The sequence below is a fragment of the Eucalyptus grandis genome, chromosome 2, assembly GCF_016545825.1.
Source record: "Eucalyptus grandis isolate ANBG69807.140 chromosome 2, ASM1654582v1, whole genome shotgun sequence".
Taxonomy (NCBI): Eukaryota; Viridiplantae; Streptophyta; class Magnoliopsida; order Myrtales; family Myrtaceae; genus Eucalyptus; species Eucalyptus grandis.
This window is the reverse complement of record NC_052613.1, coordinates 31,525,730-31,549,066: the sequence shown is the minus strand read 5'-3', so window position 1 is coordinate 31,549,066 and position 23,337 is coordinate 31,525,730. Positions and strand designations below refer to the sequence as shown.

General features: G+C 40.3%; 2 protein-coding genes across 2 annotated transcripts; both read right to left on the bottom strand.

Moving 5' to 3' along the window:
- Positions 1–6,739: 6,739 nt before the first annotated feature.
- Positions 6,740–8,343, bottom strand: LOC104435157 (probable indole-3-pyruvate monooxygenase YUCCA11). The gene is made up of 4 exons (XM_010047964.2): positions 7,717–8,343; positions 7,281–7,514; positions 7,056–7,178; positions 6,740–6,928 (listed from the first exon to the last, which is right to left on the bottom strand). Exons 1-4 carry the CDS (start codon positions 8,341–8,343, stop codon positions 6,740–6,742), a joined length of 1,173 nt encoding a protein of 390 aa, XP_010046266.2.
- Positions 8,344–11,951: 3,608 nt separating this feature from the next.
- LOC104435156 (probable indole-3-pyruvate monooxygenase YUCCA10) lies at positions 11,952–19,606 on the bottom strand. Its single transcript, XM_039306986.1, has 3 exons — positions 19,466–19,606; positions 18,946–19,056; positions 11,952–12,086 (listed from the first exon to the last, which is right to left on the bottom strand). Exons 1-3 carry the CDS (start codon positions 19,604–19,606, stop codon positions 11,952–11,954), a joined length of 387 nt encoding a protein of 128 aa, XP_039162920.1.
- Between the last annotated feature and the right edge of the window lie 3,731 nt (positions 19,607–23,337).

The following is a 23,337-nucleotide window of genomic DNA, read 5'->3' as shown; positions in this document are numbered from 1 at the left end:
AATGCATGCTCCTATTATATGCAAATTCAACATGTGGCAGACAATCTTCCCAAGATTTTATGTTCTTTTTAATAATAGCACGCAACAATTCCCCTAAAGTTCTATTAACTACCTCGGTTTGACCATCGGTTTGTGGATGACAAGTAGTAGAAAATAACAACCGTGTTCCTAGTTTTTTCCACAATGTTTTCCAAAAGTAGCTAAGAAATTTAGAATCTCGATCTAAAACAATCAATCTAGGCATGCCATGCAAACGTACAATCTCCTTAAAGAACAAATTAGCAATATGAGATGCATCATCAATTTTATGACAAGGTATAAAATGAGCCATCTTTGAAAACCGATCAACAACCACATAAATAGAATCTCTACCATACTTAAACCTAGGCAATCCTAACACAAAATCCATAGAAATATCAATCCAAGGTTGCGTTGGAATAGGTAATGGTGTATACAAGCCATGCGGTTTAGTTGTAGACTTTGATTGCTTACAAGCAATGCATCTCTCACAAACACGTGTGACATCTCTCTTCATATGTGGCCAATAAAAATGTTCATACAGCACTTCATAAGTCTTATTAATGCCAAAATGCCCCATTAAACCACCACTATGCGCTTCTCGCACTAACAATTCACGCAAAGAACACTTAGGCAAACATAGTTTGTTTTCACGAAAAAGATAACCTTCATGCCTATAAAATTTATCAAATGCAGTGTGTTCGCATGCTTCATAGACTCTCCCAAAGTCATCATCATCAATATATAAGCCCTTGATATGCTCAAAACCTAGACACTTTGCTTCTAACATAGTTAGAATCGCATACCTTCGAGAAAGTGCATCGGCTACCACATTTTCCTTACCTTTCTTGTACTTGATCACATATGGAAAAGTCTCAATGAACTCCATCCATTTGGCATGCTTTTTATTCAAATTTTGCTGTCCTTTCAAGTACTTCAAGGTCTCATGGTCAGTGTGGATCACAAACTCCTTTGGCCATAAATAATGTTGCCAAGTCTCCAAAGCTCGCACTAAAGCATACATCTCCTTATCATAGGTAGGATAATTCAATGTTGCTCCACTCAATTTTTCGATGAAATAAGCTATGGGACGCCCTCCTTGCATCAACACAACTCCAATTCCTGTACCAGAAGCACCACACTCTATCTCAAAAGTAGCACTGAAATTCGGCAAAGATAATAAAGGAGCATTAGTTAACTTATCTTTTAGCAGATTAAATGCTTTCTCTTGCTCTTCTCCCCACGTGAAACCCACGTGCTTCTTGATTACCTCAGTTAATGGTGCGGCAATAGGGCTAAAATTTCTCACAAATCGTCGATAAAAACTCGCCAATCCATGAAAGCTACGCACCTCTCCTATGGTCTTAGGCGTTGGCCATTCACGAATTGCTTTAACTTTTCTTCATCAACCTGTATACCATTAGCACTAACAACAAATCCTAGAAATACTAATTTGTTGGTAACAAAAGAGCACTTCTTTAGATTAGCGTATAATTGCTTGGCCCTTAAAACCTGCAAGACAACTCGCACATGCTCAATATGGTCATCAGGACTTCGGCTATAAATTAAGATGTCATCGAAATAGACAACCACAAATCGACCAATAAAAGCACGCAAAGCATGATTCATAAGTTGCATAAACATGCTCGGTGCATTAGTTAATCCAAATGGCATTACTAACCACTCATATAATCCATACTTGGTCTTAAATGCAATTTTCCATTCATCACCTTTTTTCATCCTAATTTGATGATAGCCACTTTTCAAATCGATCTTAGTGAAAACGCAAGAACCATGCAACTCATCCAACATGTCATCTAACCTAGGAATAGGATGTTGATACTTTACCATAATATTATTGATTGCTCGGCAATCGACACACATTCGCCAAGTTCCATCCTTCTTTGGCACTAACAAAATAGGGACGGCGCACGGGCTAAGACTCTCTCTCACATACCCCTGTTCCAATAGTTCGCTAACTTGCGGCTGAAGTTCCTTTGTCTCCTCGGGATTGCTTCAATATGCGGGTCGATTAGGTAATGGCGCACCAGGAATCAAGTCAATTTGATGTTCTATGCCTCGAATCGGTGGTATCCCTCCAGGAAGTTCATCAGGAAAGACATCTTCAAATTCCTGCAATAAAGATACAACAGGACTAGGCAAACTTGGGTCAAGATCATTAGTAGAAAATAAAACTTCATTGTACACAAGTACAAGCATTGGTTGATCTAGAACTAAAGCTCTCCTCACTTCACTTGATTTTGCATAAAAATGATTTTGCCTCTTTTCTTTCCTCTCTTCTTTTCCCTCGGTTTTTACCACAATCTTTCTCTCAGCCTCTCCTTTTCCTTGCATCTCAGACACACCACGCAAGCACTCGAATTTCTCACCTTTTCTCTCTCTCTCGGCTTCTCGTTGTAACTTTAGTTGATCTTGATACACCTCACTAGGCGTCATTGGTACCAAGGTATAAGTCTTTTGATTCATCATCAATGAATAACGATTAGTATACCCATCATGATGTACCTTTCGATCATATTGACATGGTCTTCCAAGTAAGATATGACCCGCTTGCATAGGTACAACATCACACTTTACTTTGTCCTTATATCTCCCTATCTCAAATGGAATTCAAACTTGCTTCGATACTTTCACCTCACCACTATCATTTAACCATTGAAGTCTATAAGGCCTAGGGTGCTTTGTTGTCTTCAAGCCCAACTTATCCACCATAATACAACTTGCCACATTCGCACAACTACCTCCTCAATTATCATACTACAAATCTTATCATTCACCACACACCTTGTATGAAACAAATTATCTCTTTGTTGGTGATGCTCCTCCTCCTTACTTGCACACTCAGAGAATGCCTAACCACCAATAAGTCTCCTTTTATAGCCACTTCTCCATCACTACAATCCTCCAATGGTGGCATCTCATCATCATCTTCTTCCCTTTCACTTTCGGACTCAATAACACCATGTCTAGTCATGATCATTGCCCTCCTATTAGGGCATTGATTCGCCATATGACCCCTGCCCAAACACTTGAAACATTTAATTTCACGAGTTCTAGTGTTAGAATTTTCTGTTTTACCTAAAACCAGATTCGTTCCAACTTTACCGTCCCTCTCCTTCTCCTTTGAAGTTTCGGTTTTTGTGTTGTTTCCTCTCCAATTTGGCTTCTCATCTCTCTTCCAATTGGATCTCCAATTTTGATTTGAACCTCCTCCACTCTTGTGATTCAGTCCAACTTCAATTGCCGCTCAACTTTGATGGCTTTGTCCACCAATTCTTCCAATTCAACATAGTGTTGCAGCTCTACCACCCTTGCTATGTCTCGGCTCAAACCACTCAAAAGTCTTGACATTGTGGCCTCACGATCCTCCATCACATTAGCACGGATCATGGCAATCTCCATCTCCTTGTGATACTCTTCCACGCTCTTATGCCTTGTGTGAGGTTTGTAACTTTTGAAACAAATCTCAATGGTAATGACTTGGCACAAAACGCCTCCTCATCACCGCTTTCATCTCATCCCACGTCTCTATCGGTCTTTCACCATTGCGCCTCCTACTAGTCACAAGTTGATCCCACCAAATTATAGCATAATCAGTAAATTCAACAGCTGCAATTTTTACCTTTTTGAGCTCAGAGTATCGTTGGCAATCAAATACCATCTCCATGCGTTTCTCCCACTCTAGATACGCATCGGGATCATTCTTCCCTTGGAAGGAAGGAATCTTCATCTTGATGTTGCCAAGTTCATCATCTCCTCGGTGTCTAAACCTTCGGCCTCCATTCCACCTTTCAAATCGAGCATCTCGATCATCCTCCATGCCGGCCTCATCATCATCATATTGCTGTTGCCTTCTATGTTGTGTTCTAGAGGCATCTCGCTGATGTTGCGGCCTTCCTCGGGGTATCTCTCGGTCACCATCAACCCTCATGCCATTCTCCATCATTCGGCCACTAAGCTCCTCCACTACGACCCTCAATTGCTGGATGCTTTCCACGAGCGCTTCATCCCTTTGTATGGAGTCAACCTCCCGTAGATTCACACTTTCTTCGCGCGACATATTTTAGACCTACAAGTAAACGTTAGTCTAAAAAAAATCCTCACCAATCACTCCCTCACGTGTTTCTCTCGAGATATTTGTCACTTCTCTCGTGTTTAACTCAAGTCTAGGCTTTTTCCACCCTCAATTAAGCTTACACACTCTTGCCTTTTTCCTCTCGTATTCTCTTTTCACAAGCTCTTTAATGGAATCAAAACCTGTCTCTCAACCCCCTCACGACAATCAATCAAACTAATCAAACAATATTAGATCACTATTGATTTTGTTTAAGCAAGTAACAATTTCAAACCAACAAGTACAACTTTCGAAATTCCAATTGAAACGCAAATCACTACTGATTTTGTTTCAATTTGGTCTACTAACAAACGAGTCGCCTTCTTGATTTATTTTTTTTGTTTGGCTAATTTTTTTTTTTTGCCGAATCCTTTTTTTTTTCTCTTGCACACTTTTTTTTGTGCGTTTTCTTTCTCTTCTTTTTTTGTTTTGACGAACTCAGATACAATTTAAGATGCTAGAAAAGAAAATTTAAAACTAACAGCAAACAACTACGTATGGAAGCACAAAAGCAATATGATCCCTAAATTAGCTAGAATCGAAACCCTAACTCAATAAATCTCAAATTACTGAATATCAACAGAAAATTAAAGATAAATAGACCTTGTAGAAGCAAGCTCTAATACCAAACTAATGTGAATCGTTGCGGAGGGATCATTCTACGAAGGCCCAAATGGTGTGAATTGCAAACCTCGACCTCCAATCAAACCTGTGATTGGCAACCTCGGTATGAACGTGACCTATTGACGAACACGTGTCAACCAACCAACGTTATAGACGCCACGAGCGAAAGAATTCGCTATCTCGCTCGATAAGTCTTATTGACCGCCACAAGAGAATCTTGATTAGGTCAAGTCCTCAAAAGAACAGTAAAAAGAGAACCTCTCAATTCTTTTTCTCAAAAATAAAATATATCTGTCCCAAAGAAATTTGGCAAATCCTTTATATAGGTTGCCACACAAACCCTAAAAACCAACCCTAAAAATCTAATGCGTTATATTCTAAAATATTCCTATTTTAGAATATTCTTAAACAAGAATATATATAACTTGACTTGGTCAATTATTTGGTGACAAGATAATTAAATTGCACCAAGATTTCCAAGATTCTTCAAGATTTGATCCAAGGTCATCTTCACGCCAAAGATCACGAACCATGACGCCAACAGCTTGCCTGAATTGTTTGGCCTGCGCTCGAGTAATCGAACCAGTAGGAATAGACAATGGGTCCCTAGCACCTCCTCCTCAATATGACTCGATGTCCACATCACTTCGGAAGCAGCTTTTGGGAAGAAAAGAAAATGTATTTAGACGAGTAAGGCATGCGAGGGAGCTTGTAGAATCGCGTGCCGATATGGAGTTTCAACCGGTCGCAGGTCCTCTTCTTCCGGAGGGAAAGGTACAGCAATCCTCTCTCTCTCTCTCTCTCTCTCTCTCTCTCTCTCTAAAATGATGTTGGCGATGAAGAGGCAGTTCTGGCATGCTAATGCAGCGACGCTCGAGGACCCATGCCCATAATCGGCACTCCCATTTCAATTTCTTTTTGGATAGTCATGTTATTGTACATAAGTTTATGAATATATCTATATAGGCTTTGATAGCATAACAATTTTTGACAATAACAGTTTCTGGGGAACCATAAATTCTTAAAAGAGTGAATCCCACAATAACTTATAATTATTTGCTATTTAATTTTTTTGTCTAAAATAGACTATTATTCTCACAGTAAATTAAAAACTGTCACTCAATCATTTCTCATGTAGTGGAACATGGTTTATCCTAAAGATTTTTTTTTCTTTTCTGAGACAAGTGGGTAAAATGTGTTCCCACCATTCTTTGAACAATGTAGAAGTGGCATCATACAAGGAATGTTGAATCATAATTTAAGAGGCTGTCAAGTTTTTCTTGCTGGTCTTAGATTGCGACCGATCTTGTTTTGGTCCCAATTATGTGGCAAGCAAGTCCTCGCATATCAAAATTTAGCCGAAACATTTTATTGATTTATGCTTTGATAAAGCTTGATTACTGTATACAAAGCGCTATTATCATGGACCCTCTACAATTCATCAATACAAGCCTATCGCCGCATGTACGACATGCAAGTGTCACGGGCCGATCGATTGGGATCATGACCATGCGGCGACTCAGGTACTTTTGGATCGACTTGGATCGTCGGGATGCCTAAGCCAAGACTTGCTTGATTGATCGCACACTTGCTCGCTCACCCGGATCGTAGAGAAGAAAGTTCCTAGAAAGAAGCTCTAAAAAGAAATGACCCTTTGTATTGTTGAATGGTTGGATGGTTACAAATGAGGGGGAGGGCACCCTTTTTATACTAGAGGCCCTCTAATTACATCCATTGATCGAGAATTCATCTGGTGGATGAGATCGCACTACCAAACCTACTAACTATCAACACTAATAATATGAGAATTCTAGACTTTGGCTCAATTACCGTATCGCCCGTCCTTAGAATGTTCCAAAAGAGCTCTTGTTGGGAATCCTAGTGGTAGCAAGAGTTCCTCCACGGAAAGACACGACCCTTTAGCTACAGAAACCTCTTGGCCGTGACACAAGCATCGCATTCTTATTTTTCCCACTTGCTCTTCCTTTGGTGCTGAAGTTCGAAGTTAATGTCGTTAGCTGCATTCCGTGCATCGCTGCCAATGCCAAACAGGCCCCATTGAGAGAAGCCGACACTGTACAAGCCATTTTCTCCTTTCCATTGGTCCCGGACCTTGGTCATGCCTTGAACATTGAAGAGGTCATCTCCACCCTAATTAAGTTACCGTAGATATCAAGAGGAACAAGGAAAAGTTATCAATTGATTTTCTTTCTTCTAATAGCTAAAGAAATTATTATTAAGTGACTTAAGGGAAAGGATTAAGATAAATGAAATTTACCTGGAGCCATTTCCGGACATTGCTTTTGTAGCCAGTGGCAAAGATTATGGCCTCAAATTGACTTGTTGTGTCGTTTACAAAAGTGACCAGCTTGCCGTGAATGCTTTTGATGGAGGGGAAAACCTGCATCGTTTGATTTATTATAACTTGTGAAGGTTTAACTTGCTTTTGATTATATATTAAATTCTTTTTCAAGGAAAAAATGCCTATGATTACTCAATCTACCTTGATTTCTCCGTCCTTGATCCTTTCCATTGCCCCGACGTCAATGGTGGGGGATCGTCCGGTCGCTGCTTTCAGATGGAACGCACCATTTTTCGGCCTCTGAAGGCCGTACTTGGTGAAGTCGCCATACTTTAGCTTGCTAAGTAGCCTCATCAAAATGTCAACGATTCGGCGCGGAAGGAATTTTATTAAAACCATGCCGATAAACACTATTTTCTTGGTAAAAACTTGCACCTGCAAATCCTCTTTATTAGGCTATACTTGTTACAGGATATTATCATTTAATTATATGGGAGCATGACTATATGAAATGAACCACTTTCTTCTTCCAATCAACTCACGACTGAATTTGCTTAGGAAGGTAAACTTTTGCTAGTTTCCATCCCCACCGAAAAGGAAAAATGCATGAATTGAATTAGAGAAAGAGTCTGCATACAGGGCTTCGAGCAACAATGGAAGTGTTGGCACCATGGTTCCACAAGTCATACGCAATCTCCATTCCTGAGTTCCCACAACCCACCACCAGCACGTTTTTCCCTCTGAATCCCCTCCCATTCCGGTACTTGCTCGAGTGCATCACCTCCCCGCCAAAGCTCTCTAAGCCGTCAACCTCTGGTATCATGCCCTCACTGTTCTCCCCGGTCGCCACCACCAGGAACTCCGCCACATAGACCTCATGCTCGCCCGAGCCTGTATTTCTCGCCACAATCCGCCACTTGCCGGTTTGATCGTCGTATGATGCACTCTCAACGGACCTTTGGCAATACAGCTTTACGTCGAATTGCGACTTGTAGTTGTCGAGGTATTCTATGAATTGGGCCCTAGGGATAAATGTGGGTGAGTTGGAGGGGAAGGGCATGTGGGGGAGCTCACAGAATTGCTTGCCTAGGTGGAGCTTCAATCGATCGTACGCCCGGTTTCTCCAAAGAGAGGCAGAACAGTCCTCTCTCTCGAGCACGACGTTGGCTACTCCTTGGCGGTTCAAGCATGCCGCTGCCGCTAGGCCTGCAGGGCCCGCGCCAACAATGGCCACCACAACCTCTTTCTCATTGGCCTTCTCCATGATGATTTGGCTCTCTTTGATTCAACAGCTAGGGTGTTCTTAGTGATGAGGTATCGGCAGTTACAAGCTCGTGTGCTTTTTGTAGGGAGAGAGCATTTACTCGTGTATGGATCTGCCATTATTAATTTGAGCTCATATGGAAGTACATCTGAGCGCATTTATTGGGAGTATGCTCTCTCCTCTCAGAGTCCCGCTTGAACAGATGATCTTTTATCCGTTGGCTAACATAAGATGCGAGGAGGAGGATTTATTGCCGGAGCATGAACAAAATTTTGCTTGAGGTAAGATCCTTATTATAATCCCGAACCGAGTGATCAGGTTTTCCATTAGCACAATAATTTTCGTTTTGCCTTAGCTTGGTTTCGAGATGTAAGATCAAGTACACTGCACATGTAGAAGAACCAATTTTTACGGTCCACATGAGGCTTGGCATGTGGGTTCTCCTATTGCTCGAACATTGCTTTTAGCAAGTACTTGAATTCCACACAACCCCAATTCTAATACTAACAAGTCACTGTCACTTAAAGGAACTAAATACGCATCTTTCTGCTCCATCTTTAATCAGGGTACACAAACCATAACCACAACCTTGGATCCATGAAAGAAATGCGGATTCAGCAATACTTCAATTGCAAAGAGTTAAGATGAGCATGTCCACGTTGTCTCAAGTAGTACTATTTGGCATAGTGGGAACTTTTTCACCCTCCCTAACACCTCCTCCTCCATTTACAACAGCACATCACAATCACATTTATGCAGGTCCATGACAGATCCTTATCGATGACGTGCTTGATCTAGCGAAACACATCACATCTAAAATTGGCAGGTTCAGAGTTGTAAAAAATGGATGATTTTCCTTAAACTTGCCACAATCAACTTCATTCGTTGGGATTTTTTCCTATACATATACTCCACCTAACTATCAAGCCATCTAAAATTGGCATCAGCATCGGCATCTTTTTCATATTCCATTCACGTAACTATTCACCTACTATTCAGTGTTGATTTTCAAGCAAGAAATCCAATATTGTGATGAAGTTTGCCCACTTAAATTCAGTTCAAAGTGTTCCTAAATGCTTGATTTTATTCTTTAAATGACACTATGTACCATAGTCGGCTCTCCTAGTTTGTACATTTTCCTTGTATTTGACTCTGCAATGTCAATCTACATGCTGTCTATAGGAATGCTTACCCAAAATTTATCTTTTACATTAACTTATCTTATCTTCGGCAGTGTTTGTTATTTTTTGTAATTGGAAAAAAATAAAATAAAATAAGTCGGGTCAAAAAAGGCAATTGAAATATGGCTATATAAAACATTTGTTTTGCCTCGAGTTCAACGTACTTGGTTAGATTGACTGAATACTAAAAAGGGATCTTGTTACGTTTCCATTCAGTGCATGGTCATATGTTCCATCTCCTAGATTACTTTCTTGTTTTGACAGTGGAGAAACAGGTAAGCCAAGTTAGACCCATTAAACAAATAGGCCGGGTCGAGTTTGATCAGACTTAAATAGATTCATTTAACCTGTTTTAATTAATTTTCATGCATTACAAAAATAATGATTCATATTCAACATAAGTCATATCCGACTCGACTCACATTATTAAGACATTTCAATGTTTAACCCAATTTATAAAGGGTTAATACACTGAAAAATCCCAAACTAGTACACCTGTGATAAATTTACGTAAAACTATTTTTTTTACCATAAAAAATCCCAAACCGATACACATGTGACAAATTTACCTCAAACTAATTTATTTGACGGCAAAAAACCCTAAAATAATAAATTTATGACAAATATACCCTCCACTTGTAAACTGTGACAAACGAAGTGTGAAATCCCAAATTGGTATACCAGTCAACTGTCACGTGTCATTTAACTTAATAATTTGACTGTAAAATTTAACGAAAACTAACAGAGAGTAAATTTGTCACAAGTATACCAGTTTGAGGTAAATTTATCAAAGGTATACTAATTTGGAGTTTTTGATGGTAAAAAAAATAGTTTGGAGTAAATTTGTCACAGGTGTATCGGTTTGGAGTTTTTCAGGGTATTAATCCATTTACGAAAGAGGAATACGTGACTCTCTTTAATTTATTATAAGAACAACGATCTAATAAATAACAAATGATTAGAAATCGTTGTGAGATCCACTCTTTTAAGAATTTGTGAGTCACAACAGATTGTTATTTTGATAGTACTTCAAAAACTATTATGCTATGAAAATTCTTTACTAAAACTCACACACAAACTAAAGTGAAAATACGAAATGAGCGAGCAAGAGATCAAGTGTGGGCAAGAAAAAAAAAAGAGTTGTAGAGGTGGGTTAGGTTTAAGTAAGTTGTAAACCTATTTATAATCTGTTTATCACCCATTTAATATCCATATTATATTTAAACCCATTTATGACCATTTATTTAATATGATTAACCCATTTAACACTCATATGGGTCGGTCAGATTGTTCTTTCGAGAAAAAACGGCCCGTTCTTTGACTTTTGAAGCCTGTATTTTTCAGCTTAGTAAGGAAGGTACTTGCACAATAACCTGAGGACATTTTCCAAGATATTAGAGGGGAGATACTTGCACGATAGCCTGTACCACCATTTGCTGGCTCAACACATGAACCCGAAGTAGCCAAGAAAAAGAATAAAATATATGGCCACTTCTATCAATTCTTATTTGTGCCTAAGATTTTCATCTAAACAACATGTTGCGAAAAACGAGCGATCAAACAATAATATAGATAGAAGAAGAAAATAAATTGGACACCGGATTTACGTGGTTCAATCATAAAGATCTATGTTCACGGGGAGAGCAGCGACGAATTTCACTATAGATCATGCAATACAAGGAGATTACACACTCGAATCACTCAAACACTCACTTGGTGTTTTCCAAGCCCCAATTACACCCAATAACACACGCAATGTTTAGCCTCGAAATTCTTAAGAAGTAATCTCTCAATCTCACGAAGGAATAACATGTAAATCTTAACACAAGATTTAATCGGCTACAAGCACTAATTCTTCTCGGATGTAATTGCACGAATGAAAAACAACAAGCCCACTTTCAAGCACTCAATATTTGGTGCTTCAAGATTGCTTGCATCAACAATGGTGGAACACCAAGCACACATGCGGGGCTTCAAGACCTTTTGTGATCCACACAGCATCTCACAAGAACGTGCACACACACACACACACACACACACACACACACACACACACACATACAATTCAAGCCGACTTCTACATCAAATAATATCATATCTTTTATTTCCTTTTATTCTTTCTCTTATTCGTTGTTGTTTGGCCAAGTTCTAGAGACCCACATTGTCACGCTTTGAACCTCAAGCGTGCGCACATCTCTTAGTGGTTGATGAAATTGCAACGTCCCAAGATGCGTCGCTAACTCATTTATTTTATTGCACATGTGAAAGTGAATAAACAAATCCCCGATAGCAAACAACATGGGATAGAATAACAAGATAACAAATTTACAACCAAAACACGTTTTTATAAACAAACTAGGTTTATATACAAAACTAATATGTCTACCAAAAAGGTCGGCCCTCAAAAGGAAATTATCCTATGACCCACTAGTCGAACGCATTCACCGATCCTTCGGACTCCACAAGCTCCGGGGGCGCCGAGTTCTCCACAGCACCATCAGGAGAGTCAATTGCACCCTCACCAAAAGCGGTGTCGACTACCACAGCGGGGATCTCAAAGCCCTGGAGGGGACAACCTCTGTATCCATTGAGCCTTCTACACAACCACGTCCTAAATCGATGAGGTACCCTCTAAGGTAGGTCCTCATCGGCCTAGACGGTGATCATGATGAGCTCATAGACCGGGTGGTCTCTAGGAACAAGGAAGTTAGTAATCAGCTCAGAAATCCTCCGAGGTTGACCATAACAAATCGGTGGGGCCACCATCTAAGGACCTGAAAAGATTGAGCCCACGACAGGGTGAAACAACGTCTCAGCAAGTCCACCCCCTAAACTCCAACTAAGAAGAAAATATGCCTAGCCACACAATCACATAACCATAGAGACTTACCTTGTCTCGGACCCTCCCATGTAGGTCGGTATAGTTCATATAAACAACCATAAGCAGTAATCATGCTCAATCAATTGGACCGCCACATCTTAAACCTCAAACAACTACAGAGGTCCCGATTATAAGGCCAAATCGTTATGACACGTCTCATTTCGTGCCACACAATTTTGTCCCATAATTTGGCGTGTCAATGTCACTCATCATGCATTCCAATTTTTAATCACAGCCTAACAAGCACGACCTACTCGACGTTCGGTAGTCTTTTGACGTAACCAGGCATTGTCTCGCCCCATCGAGCACGGCAATGTCACTACATCGACGACATTCCACAAAAGAGCATCGGTTCGGCCTCTACTGCGACCAACATCTGTTGACAAAGGCATCCCATATAGGGACACGTCCACCCGACTCATATCGGGAACGGGTTCTCATACCATTTATGCACCCACCCAATATCAGCCAAGAAATCGTGCTTTGCACTCAAATGTCTCAATTAAAATAATGTACTTGGCCCATTTTCTTCGTATTAAAAACATACGGTAAAAATAATCATGTGTGGGTACACGGTCAATTCGAACCAGAAAAATTGATATCCTCCCTTTTAAAATCCCACTATTTGACATAGTCTTTAAAACCACTTTTGATGTTAAAACCCGACACCCGGGATTTTCTAATTAAATATCAAAATTTCACAATTTTGAAATAAATAACCAAAATTCCAATCACCGCTCAATTTGCACAAATCAACACTCAATTGCATAAACTAAGCACACCACTACAATCAGTTCGAAATTTCGATCACCGACTATCCTAGTATAATTTTCGAAAAATATAAAATAATTAAATAAATACCAAAAATAATTAAATAATGCAATTTAAATACAATAAATACCAACTTAGGCCGGGAATGCTAATCTAACCACCTAAATGGACCTAGAAAATTTTTGAACCTATCTAGATAAATAGTACAGTCTATCTAGCCCTTAATCAATCTATTCTAACCACCTAACATGCATAATTAAATAATTTAATCACTAATCCAAATTAACTAACCACCTAATCTACACTTAACCTAAACTAATTATCCACTAAACGTCATTAATTCCCTAAACATAGTTTAGCAAGTAAACTCATTGATTTAACGGGCCAATGAGTCCACGGCGATGACGATGTGGAGGCAAGCGATAAACAAGCTTGCGACGACACCAACGGAGGTCTAGACGGGCCTTGAAGCCTCAGCAAGGGGCTAAGCTTCAACTTCTTCTTGGACTGAAAAAGGCTAGATGAGGGCTCGGCTTGGGCTGAAACGGCCACAACGGGACGGTGGCGGCTACAATAGCTCCTAGCAAGCTCAACGGAGGCAGATGACGGCTGGAACGGCGAGCTGAGGTGGCTTGGGGACGGTGAATGATGGTTAGACGATGGACGCACGGGTGCAGGCGAGTGAGACATACGCGAGACGGACGGGCTTTGAGCAGCTCGTGAGCAGCATGCGACATGTCCGACGGTTTGGCAATTGTCGACGGCAAGGGGGAGAGAGTGCTGGCTATTCTCTGGTAGCTTTTAGGAATTTTCAGTGCAATTGGCCCGTAGTTAATTATTTTTTAACCATGGTGTACATCTTCGACACATTATCGAGTTGTCATAAAAATCTCAAGGTTTCAAATATGGGCACAGGGTACAGAAAAATCGGTTTAGTGCAATTCGACGAGAATTTTGCAATTAGGTGGAATCACCCACACTCTAATCACATACCTCTATCGAACTGACCTATCTTCAGTCTCTAGTCAATTATAGAATGTTGTATTGACCCTTGAAGATTAGCACGGTCGAGTAATTGATTTCTGATCGAATTATCTAGTCTTTTGCGTCAAAATCCCTTAACGGCTTCACCAAATAGACTAGTTATCCCGTGAGTGATCATCTTAGGGAAAAGTGCTATTGGCGTGTCAATGAAAAATCCAACTTATTCGATTGAAAACAGAATCAGAAATTCAGGATGTCACACACACCTACTAGGATAGCCTTGATTTTATTTCCTTTTCTGACACAAAGTCAGACTTCTTGAACTTGGATTCCAACAAAGCTTTGTTTCCATAATCTACAAAATCATGGCTTGGTCTCTAGAAATCGGCAACTTGAAGTCCAAAAACCCATTTTCCTTTAATTTATCTTGGGTTTGGTTTCATAATATATCTTGGGTTCAGTTTTGTTCACGGACTCAAACTCGAGACATATTTTAAAACAATAAATTCAGAAAATGGAAAAGAAAATTACTGAAATTGCTTTATGCATAGAAGAGTAAAAGCAATAGAAAGTAGGGATGTGCAATAGAACCGTAAACCATATGAACTGCCTAAAAATAGACCAAACTGGCTTGGCATCGGCGGATCCCATGGGGATTGATCTAATTCCCGGTTCCAATTTACTAAACTCAGCGAGTACGGATTGGGTTCCTGATTTTGGGTTTTTAATTGTCCATTTGAACTGGACTAGTATTTATATTGAAATAAAGAAATTGCAACTCGGGAAAATTGTTCAAAAAGTCCTAAATTTATTAAACTTTTGTCAATTCAGTCATAAACCGTTTAATTTTACTAAATTAGTCCTGAAGTTTTTCACTTCTTGTTAATTGAGTCCATCCAGCCAATTTTGGTCGGAAATTAATGACGTGGCATTTTTTGATAAATTTTTTGAATTTTGTCTTCTTTTTTAAACTTTTTTCTTCTTTCTTTTTTTGGGTTTGGGGGGCCAACCCTCCCCCACCATAGTGGAGGGCTGGCCAACCCTTACCGGCCCTGGGCAAGGGTGTTGCCGTCCTTGCTACCCCCGGGCAAGGCGGCGACCTCACTTAGGGCCTCGCTTAGCCAAATCTGGCCCTTACCCAGCCAAGAATCGGAAATCGTACGGAATAGAGTGAACCGGCCTGGAACCAACAATTTCCATGGAGACTGATTTGATTCTCAATTCCAATTTACTCGAACTGATAAGTATCAGTCTGATTCCTGGTTTCGAGCACGGAACCACCCATCCGGACCGGATTGGTATATATATTTCAAAAAGAAATTGCAACTCAATTGCTTAATTATTTTGTAATTTTTCAAATAATATATATGTACATATATTTTTAGTATTAGACATTATTAATTAAATTTGTCTCTCCGATGTGTAATTGAGTTAATCCCTCCACTTTTGTTGTTCATTCTAATAATCCATTTATGTGCTTTCTCAATCAAAAAAAAAAAAAAAAAAAGGAAGAGGATGGAAGAGACCAACTGGAGAAGTCTTTAAATATTGCTGCGCTTTGTCGTTATGATACGAAATTAAGAGCCAATGGCTTGTTTTAAGGGCATTATTAGGTCTTTCCTTACCCATCCTCGTGATTAAATTATGTTGGCGTTTATAAAAGATGGATCAAGTGTTCAATGTTTTGACTTTTGTGGAGGTTAGGGCTTCTAACGTAGAGTCCAAACTCAACATATTCCCGCTATCAAGAAACCTAGGAGAATCACACCATGACTTTCAAAAAAATTAAATTCCTAACTAACCAAACTGTCAATTCATTCTACCCATGACTTTCAATTCTTAATGGTAATTAATGGCTTGTAATATAATTTGAATTTAAGACCGAACAAGCTTTAGTGCTCTAAATAGAAATTAGAATCACCATGATATTAATTAATAAATGCAATTTTGTAGGGTTCCATAAGCTCACATGGGAACCAAACTAAACTGGCGGTCCCGTTCTTGGATAGATCCATGGAACCAACTAGCAGTTTTCATTTCTAATTTTTGGAACCAATCCATAATGGGCGCTTCCCAATTCTAAGCTAAGAAGTAATCACTCGGACCATGCTCACCCCACTAGAAACTAGCTTTTCACCACGAACGTGATCCTTGTCAATGACTATTTCCATGACGATACGCACTTTGTGTGAGAAAGATCACTGGGCTACGAGCAACGAAGGAAGCTGAAGCGCCTCAATCAGAAAGATCTCGAGTAATTTCCATCCCAGAGTTTCTGCAACTAGCCACCAAAACAGTATATTCCTTCCCCAATAATCTCTCTCATTCTTGTACCTGCTCTAGTGCATGAACACACCAAAACTACGTAGACCAGGCACTGTCATTCAGTACCGAACCCTCTCCATTCTCACCACTAGCAACCACTAGAAACCTCCCCACGTACGCTTCACTCACACTCAACGAAGTGTTCTTAGCCTCAACCCGCCACTTTTGGACATTCGTGTCCACAACAGGGCCCAAAGTATCCTCATTTTCTCAACTAAGGGTTTGGAGTAGATTTTGTTTCAAATAAGAATCTAAAGTAGTATTGTTTATTTCAAATAAGAGCCTAAAGTAGCCATGGTTGTTTCAAATAAAGACTTGACCTTGCCGGTCGCCAACAAGCTAAATTTTCAGACTTGTCAATGGAGTTTTTGTCCAAATGTTCTTATCTTTTTTCTATTATCTTTTTTTTTTCTTTTATGGTGTTGGCTAGCAGCCACTAAGAAAGGCTAGCGAGTGCTCGGCAACCCTCACTGGCTACTGGGAAGGGCTAGCGAGGACCTACAAGCACTCTCTGGCCCTTACTAACGATTGACAAGGTCGTCGAGCCCTCACAGACCGCGAGTGAGGCCACCCTCGCCAAATCTAAGGAGGGTCAACCTTGCCTAGGGCCAACGAGTGCTGACCTCATTGATGGCTACAAGGGGTGGTCTCTCCCAAGGTGAGGGTTGCCTCGTCCAAGTGAGGTTGTCCCTCTCCTATAGTCGACACAGGTGGCCCTCACCAAATCAGGCGAGGGTGAGCCTCGCCCCCTCTATGGGCATCACCGGAGGCTTGTCGGCCATGGGCGAAGAGGAAGAAGAAGAACCAAGGAAAAAAGAAAAAGGAAAGAAAAAAAAAAGGAAGAAAAAAGAGAAAATTTGTAAATTACGAAAATACCCCTGACCATCGGAAAGTCGGCCCTTATTTGAAATAGACATAGCCATTCATGCCTTTATTTGAAATAAGGTACACTCCCAGCCTTTATTTAAGAAAATGATGGCATTTTGAGTCCGTTTTTAGAATTTTCCCTTTTCTATGGAAAGAATAAAATAGGCAAAATAAAGAAAAGGGAAAAAAATAAATTATTAAAAGATAAAATGCTCTTCATAGTAAGTCTAAGCCCTTTTTTAAACTTATATGGTAAATTTATACCTTTATTTGAAATAAGATCCATTTCAAGTCTTTATTTGAGAAAATGAGGATTTTTCATACCTTTATTTTGAAATAATGTTTACTTTAAGCTTTTATTTGAAAAATGATGACACTTATAGTCTATTATTGAATTTTATTTCTTTTTACACAACTTTATAAATTAGTATCTCACTATGGTTTGAACAATAAAGATCTTCATACGATCTAAATAAGGGATGTAGAATTTGTCTTTTCCATAGAGAGAGAGAGAGAGAGAGAGAGAGAGAGAGAGAGAGAGAGAGAGAGGACGTTTTCAAATCATTCTTGCTAGTCTTGGATTGCCACAAGTCTTATTTTGGTCCAAATAATGGGCAAACAACCGCTTGCAAATCAAAATTTGGCCATAAACATTTATTTTGCCTCGAGTTCAAGGTACTCAGTCAAATTGACTAAACACTAAAAAGTGATCTTGTTACGTTCCCATTCAATGCATGGCCGTACGTTTCGTCACCCGTCACCTGTCACCTAGGTCCCCAATTTGGAATGTACTTTAACTTCTAAGATAACTTTCTTGTTTTGATAGAGGAGAAATAGGTAAGTCATATAATATAATCGTTTCAAAACAATTTGTTGCATAGAGTATCATTGATCATTGTCGGTAAGTGACTTGAACTGCTAAAATTTAAGAACATTAGAGAAAGAAACGTCAAAAGGGGAACTCGTACACTCGTGGGTCACTAATCTGCAAATAAAATGACATTATTGATTTTGACCTTGATGAAGCTTTAATTCTGTTTACAGTGCGAGGTCATCATGTATCCTCTATTTTTTTGGTACAAGCATATTGTTGCACGAACAATATCGCTTCTTAGTTCTGTCACTCACACTTCCTTCTGCGTCGCAGTTCGAAACTAATATGGCATGCTACATTCCGCGCGTCATCAGAGATGCCGAGCAGGCCCTGCTCATTCCATTAGCGCAAGACCTTGGTCATTCCGTATTTGTTGAAGAGATGATCTCCATCCTAGTTAAGTTACCATAAATATCAAGATAAAATGGGAGAAGTTGCCAATTCAGAAAAAGCAATCATTATTAAGTGGCCCAACGAAAAAAATAATTCAAAGAAAACGTACCTGGAGCCATTTCCGCACATTGCTTTTTTAGCCAGTGGCAAAGACTATGGCCTTTGGTCGTGCCATTCATGAACGTGACCGGCTTCCCGTTAATGCTTTTGATGGAGGGGAAAAGCTAGATCATTGGCTTTATTATAACTCGAGAAGGTTTGACAGACTTTTGATTCAGTTCGAAATTCAATTTCAAAGAAAACAAGCCCATAACTCCTTAATTCACCTTGATCACTCCGTCGTCGATCCTCTTCATTGCCCTGACGTCGATGGCTGGGGATCGTCCGGTCGCTGCTTTCAGATAGAATGGACCTTTCTCTGGCCTCCGAAGGCCGTACTTGAAATAGTCACCATATTCGAGCATGCTAAGTAGTACCATGACGATGTCAACCATTCAGCATGGGAGGAATTTTAACAAAACCATACCAAGAAACACCATTTCCTCGGTAACGACTACCCGCGAATTCTCTTCATCAGGCTATTAAGGTCGTGAAAAAAACGTAGCCACTATCTATAGCTATAAAAGAAGATAAGGGCTTCATTTGCTCTCTATATCATTTGATCATCAAGTCGTTTGTCACTCCAAGTAAATGGATTCCTTAATCATTCGAATATGTCTGATCTGTTGCAAGAGATCCCACTATCAACTCCCGACTGAATTTCCACGAAAATATTAAAATTCTCTAATTTCCATCCGCTTACTAAAGAAGGAAAATTGCATGAGTTTGAAGAAAGAGTTTGCATACGGGACTTCGAGTAACAATAGAAGTGTTGGCGCCATGACTCCACAAGTCGTAAGCAATCTCCATCCCTGAGTTCCCACATCCCACCACCAGCACGTTGCTCCCTCTGAATTCCCTCCTATTCCGGTAGTAGCTCGAGCGCATCGCCTTCCCGTCAAAGCTCCCTAACCGTTGACCTCTGGTGTCACGCCTTCGCTGTTCTCCCCGCTCGCCACCACCAAGAACTCCGCCACATAGGACTTGTTAAATTATGTCTCGATTTTGAGCGTTTGTAAAAACGCGATTCGCTAGATTCTTGAAGATTTAAAAATAAAAGTGTTCAAATCCCACGGCATGGGCTTTCTTGTTTTAGCCCATGAAGATAAAATAAAAGGGAGGAAAGTTCATCGCTTAAAAGCCCGCGGAATCCGAAATGAAGAAGAAGAATGGAGCCGTGAAGCCCCTGCCCGTGATTTCTTCTGCACGCGTAAGAAAAGGTGGGGCCCAAAAGTCAAGCTTTGACTTTTAAGGCACACACACGTATAAAAGGAAAACAAAACCCTACGTGTGAAGTAGCCGCTCAACGTTTACCGAAGCCCTATGTACGTGAGAAGCTGCACGTCCACGCCGCTTGAAGAAGATCCGCAAGATCTTGAAGCCTCACGAAGCCGTACATAGAGAGTTTTGTTGCGTGGTAATTTGTGCCGTGAGTTTATTCCCAAGTGAGTTATTATTCATAAACACTTAGGGTTTGGGGTTAAATCTAGGTATGAGAAACACTTGAGTGATTGTAAATTATGATTCTCAAATTTTAGTGGATTATTTGTTGCCGGCTCTCCCCGTGGACATAGGTACCGATACTCAGACCAAACCACGTAAATTTCTGGTATCCTTATTTTTCTCGTTTATTTCTCTGGTGATTTCGCATTGACGTAAATTGCAAGATCCTGTCGTTTCCACGTATTATATCCCAACAATTGGTATCAGAGCTTGGGGTTGGATTTCTTGATTGTGATTTGGAGATTTTGCTTGTCTAATTATTATATGGAAATTATGTTATTGCAATTATGTCTGAAAGAAAATCTGAGATTGAGAAGTTTGATGGGAGAAATAACTTTGTGTTATGGCGCATGAAGATGCGGGCTTTATTGACAACACAAGGTTTGGCCAAGGCACTAGATGGCGAAGATGAATTGTCGATTATAATGAAAGCCTCAAAGAGGGTAGAGCTTATGGGAAAAGCAAATAGCATAATCCTATTAAATTTGTTAGATGAGGTCTTATTAGAGGTTATTGAGGAGAAGGATGCAACAGCATTATGGACAAAACTTCAAACTCTCTATATGAAGAAAGGTTTGAACAATCACTTATATATGTTGAAGAAGATGTTTCAATTTAGATATACTGAAGGTACGTCTATCAGAACCCACTTAGATGAATTTAATAAACTCATGTTGGATCTGAAGAACGTCAGAACATTGGTAAGATACTTGATGATGAAGAACAAGGCATGATGTTATTAGCTTCTTTACTAGAGTCATGAGAGCACTTTATTGATTCGATGTTGCAGGAACGTACTACTATTACCTCAAATGAGGTAAAGTCCGCCTTATTCTCTAAGGAGTGGCAGAAAAAGTTGCGAGATGACGGTCTGGCGAAAGGAGCAGTGCAAGCACTGATGATTCGAGGTAGAAAACAACATCGAGAGCCTAGTAGCAGCGGAGGTAAAAGCAGATCAAAATCACGCAATAAAATGTCCAAAGGACGTGTGAAGTGCTTTGAGTGTCGCGAGGAGGGGCACATCAGGAGAGATTGTCCAAAGTGGAGAAATAAAGTTGATAAGCAGAATGCCACAAGCAGTGTGGCAAACGTTGCTAAAGGGAGCAATATGGATGCAGAAGCTGTTTTATGTGTGACTACTACTTCGTCAAGAGAGGAATGGGTGCTAGATTCGGGGTGTTCTTATCATATGACACATCATAAGAACTGGTTTACTACTTACCAAGCTACGGATGGTGGTAGGGTTCTTTTAGGGAATAATGTAGTCTGTAAGGCTGTAGGGATTGGGACAATTCCGATCCAGATGCACGATGGGGTGGTTCGCACATGACAGATGTAAGGCATGTGCCAGAGCTCAAGAAGAACCTTATTTCTCTGGGACACTCGATGACATCGGGTTTAGGTACATCGTTGAAGGTGGAGTATTGAAGATATCTCGAGGTGCTATGACAGTGATGAAGGGGAAGAAAGTTAAATACTCTATATCGTCTACTGGGAGAGACCGTGACCGGAACTACTGCAGTTTCATCAGGTGAGTCAGACTCTAACTTGACTCAATTATGGCATATGCGTTTAGGGCACATAAGTGAGGCAGGTATGACGATGCTGAGTGAAAGGGGGTTGTTGAAGTGTCAAAAAACAAGGAAGCTGGACTTATGTGAACACTGCATCTATGGGAAGTAACATCGAGTTAGGTTTACTACAATTATTCACTCAACCAAACGACTAGTTGAATATATTCAGTCAGACGTCTGGGGCCCGTCTTCGGTTCCTTCGAAAGGAGGTGCCCTATATATGTTGACATTTATCGATAATTATTCGAAGAATGTATGGGTATACTTTCTGAAGCACAAATATGATGTGTTTGATCAGTTCAATAAATTTAAGGCATTAATTGAGAAGCAGTCAGATAAACAGATCAAGTGCCTGAGAACCGATAATGGCATGGAGTTCTATGGTAAAGATTTTACCGAGTTCTGCGAGAAAGAAGGTATTGTAAGACATCGCACAATACCTGGGACACCACAGCAGAATGGCATGGTAGAACGGAAGAACAGAACTTTGCTTGAGCGAGCTCGATGCATGCTTTCGCATGTAGGACTTGGCAAGGAATTTTGGGCTAAAGCAGTGAATATGTCATGTTACCTGGTTAATCGATCTCCATCATCTGCTATCGAGTGGAAGACTCCTAAGGAAGTATGGTCGGGGAAACCTGTTGATTATTCCGGATTACGAATATTCAGATGTCCTGCGTATACTCATGCGAGTGATGGTAAGCTTGAGCCGAGGGCGAAGAAGTGCATATTTTTGGGTTATGCACATGGGGTGAAAGGCTACCGATTGTGGTGCACCAATCCCAGATCACCCGATTTTCTAATCAGTAGAGATGTGATCTTCAACGAGACTGCAATGCTTCAACAGAGGAGTTTTGAGACACAACTAGCAGAGAAGAAAGATCATGGTGTCATTAGTGAGGTGGAGCTTCAGGTGGAGACTCCGGAGACCTCGAAGGTAACAGAGGTTGAGACTACAGATGAAGCCGCAATTCTTGAAATCGGTGATAGTGAACAACCAGTAAAGCTGCAGCAGACTATAGCCGCAGATAGACAGAGAAGGCAAATTAAACCATGGGTACGTTATGGTTATACAGATGTTGCTTATGCATTGACTGGAGGTGATGAGGTGAAGACAGATGAGCCTTCGTCTTATTCTGAGGTGATGGCTAGTTCGGAGTCGTCGCAATGGTTAGGGGCTATGAGTGAAGAGATGGAATCTCTCCATCGAAATCAAACATGGGAGCTGGTCAAAGTACCAAAGAGCCAAAAGATTATCGAAAGTAAATGGGTCTTTAAATGGAAAGAGGGCATTCCTGGTGTTGAGGCAGTGAGGTATAAGACGAGACTTGTGACAAAGGGATATACACAGCGTGAGGGCATTGACTACAATGAGATGTTTTATCTTGTGGTAAGACATACTTCTATTCGTGTTTTACTTACCTTAGTTGCTTCGCAGGATCTCGAGTTAAAACAACTATATGTGAAAATTGCATTTTTTCACAGTGAGTTGGAGGAGAAGATTTACATGAGGCAACTAGAGGGATTTGTTATTCCGAATAA

What these genes read in the sequence shown, in the direction of transcription:
- LOC104435157 (XM_010047964.2), bottom strand. Translation starts at nt 8,343, where the DNA reads ATGGAGAAGGCCAATGAGAAAGAGGTTGTGGTGGCCATTGTTGGCGCG. An exon ending in CCATTGTTGCTCGAAGCCCT is followed by an intron (nt 7,515 to 7,716) that starts GTATGCAGACTC and finishes GAGGATTTGCAG; the next exon opens with GTGCAAGTTTTTACCAAGAA. An exon ending in ATGTCCGGAAATGGCTCCAG is followed by an intron (nt 6,929 to 7,055) that starts GTAAATTTCATT and finishes TAACTTAATTAG; the next exon opens with GGTGGAGATGACCTCTTCAA.
- LOC104435156 (XM_039306986.1), bottom strand. Translation starts at nt 19,606, where the DNA reads ATGCGCTCGAGCTACTACCGGAATAGGAGGGAATTCAGAGGGAGCAAC. An exon ending in CTATTGTTACTCGAAGTCCC is followed by an intron (nt 19,057 to 19,465) that starts GTATGCAAACTC and finishes GACTATTTCAAG; the next exon opens with TACGGCCTTCGGAGGCCAGA. An exon ending in TCGACGACGGAGTGATCAAG is followed by an intron (nt 12,087 to 18,945) that starts GTGAATTAAGGA and finishes TGTCCCCTCCAG; the next exon opens with GGCTTTGAGATCCCCGCTGT.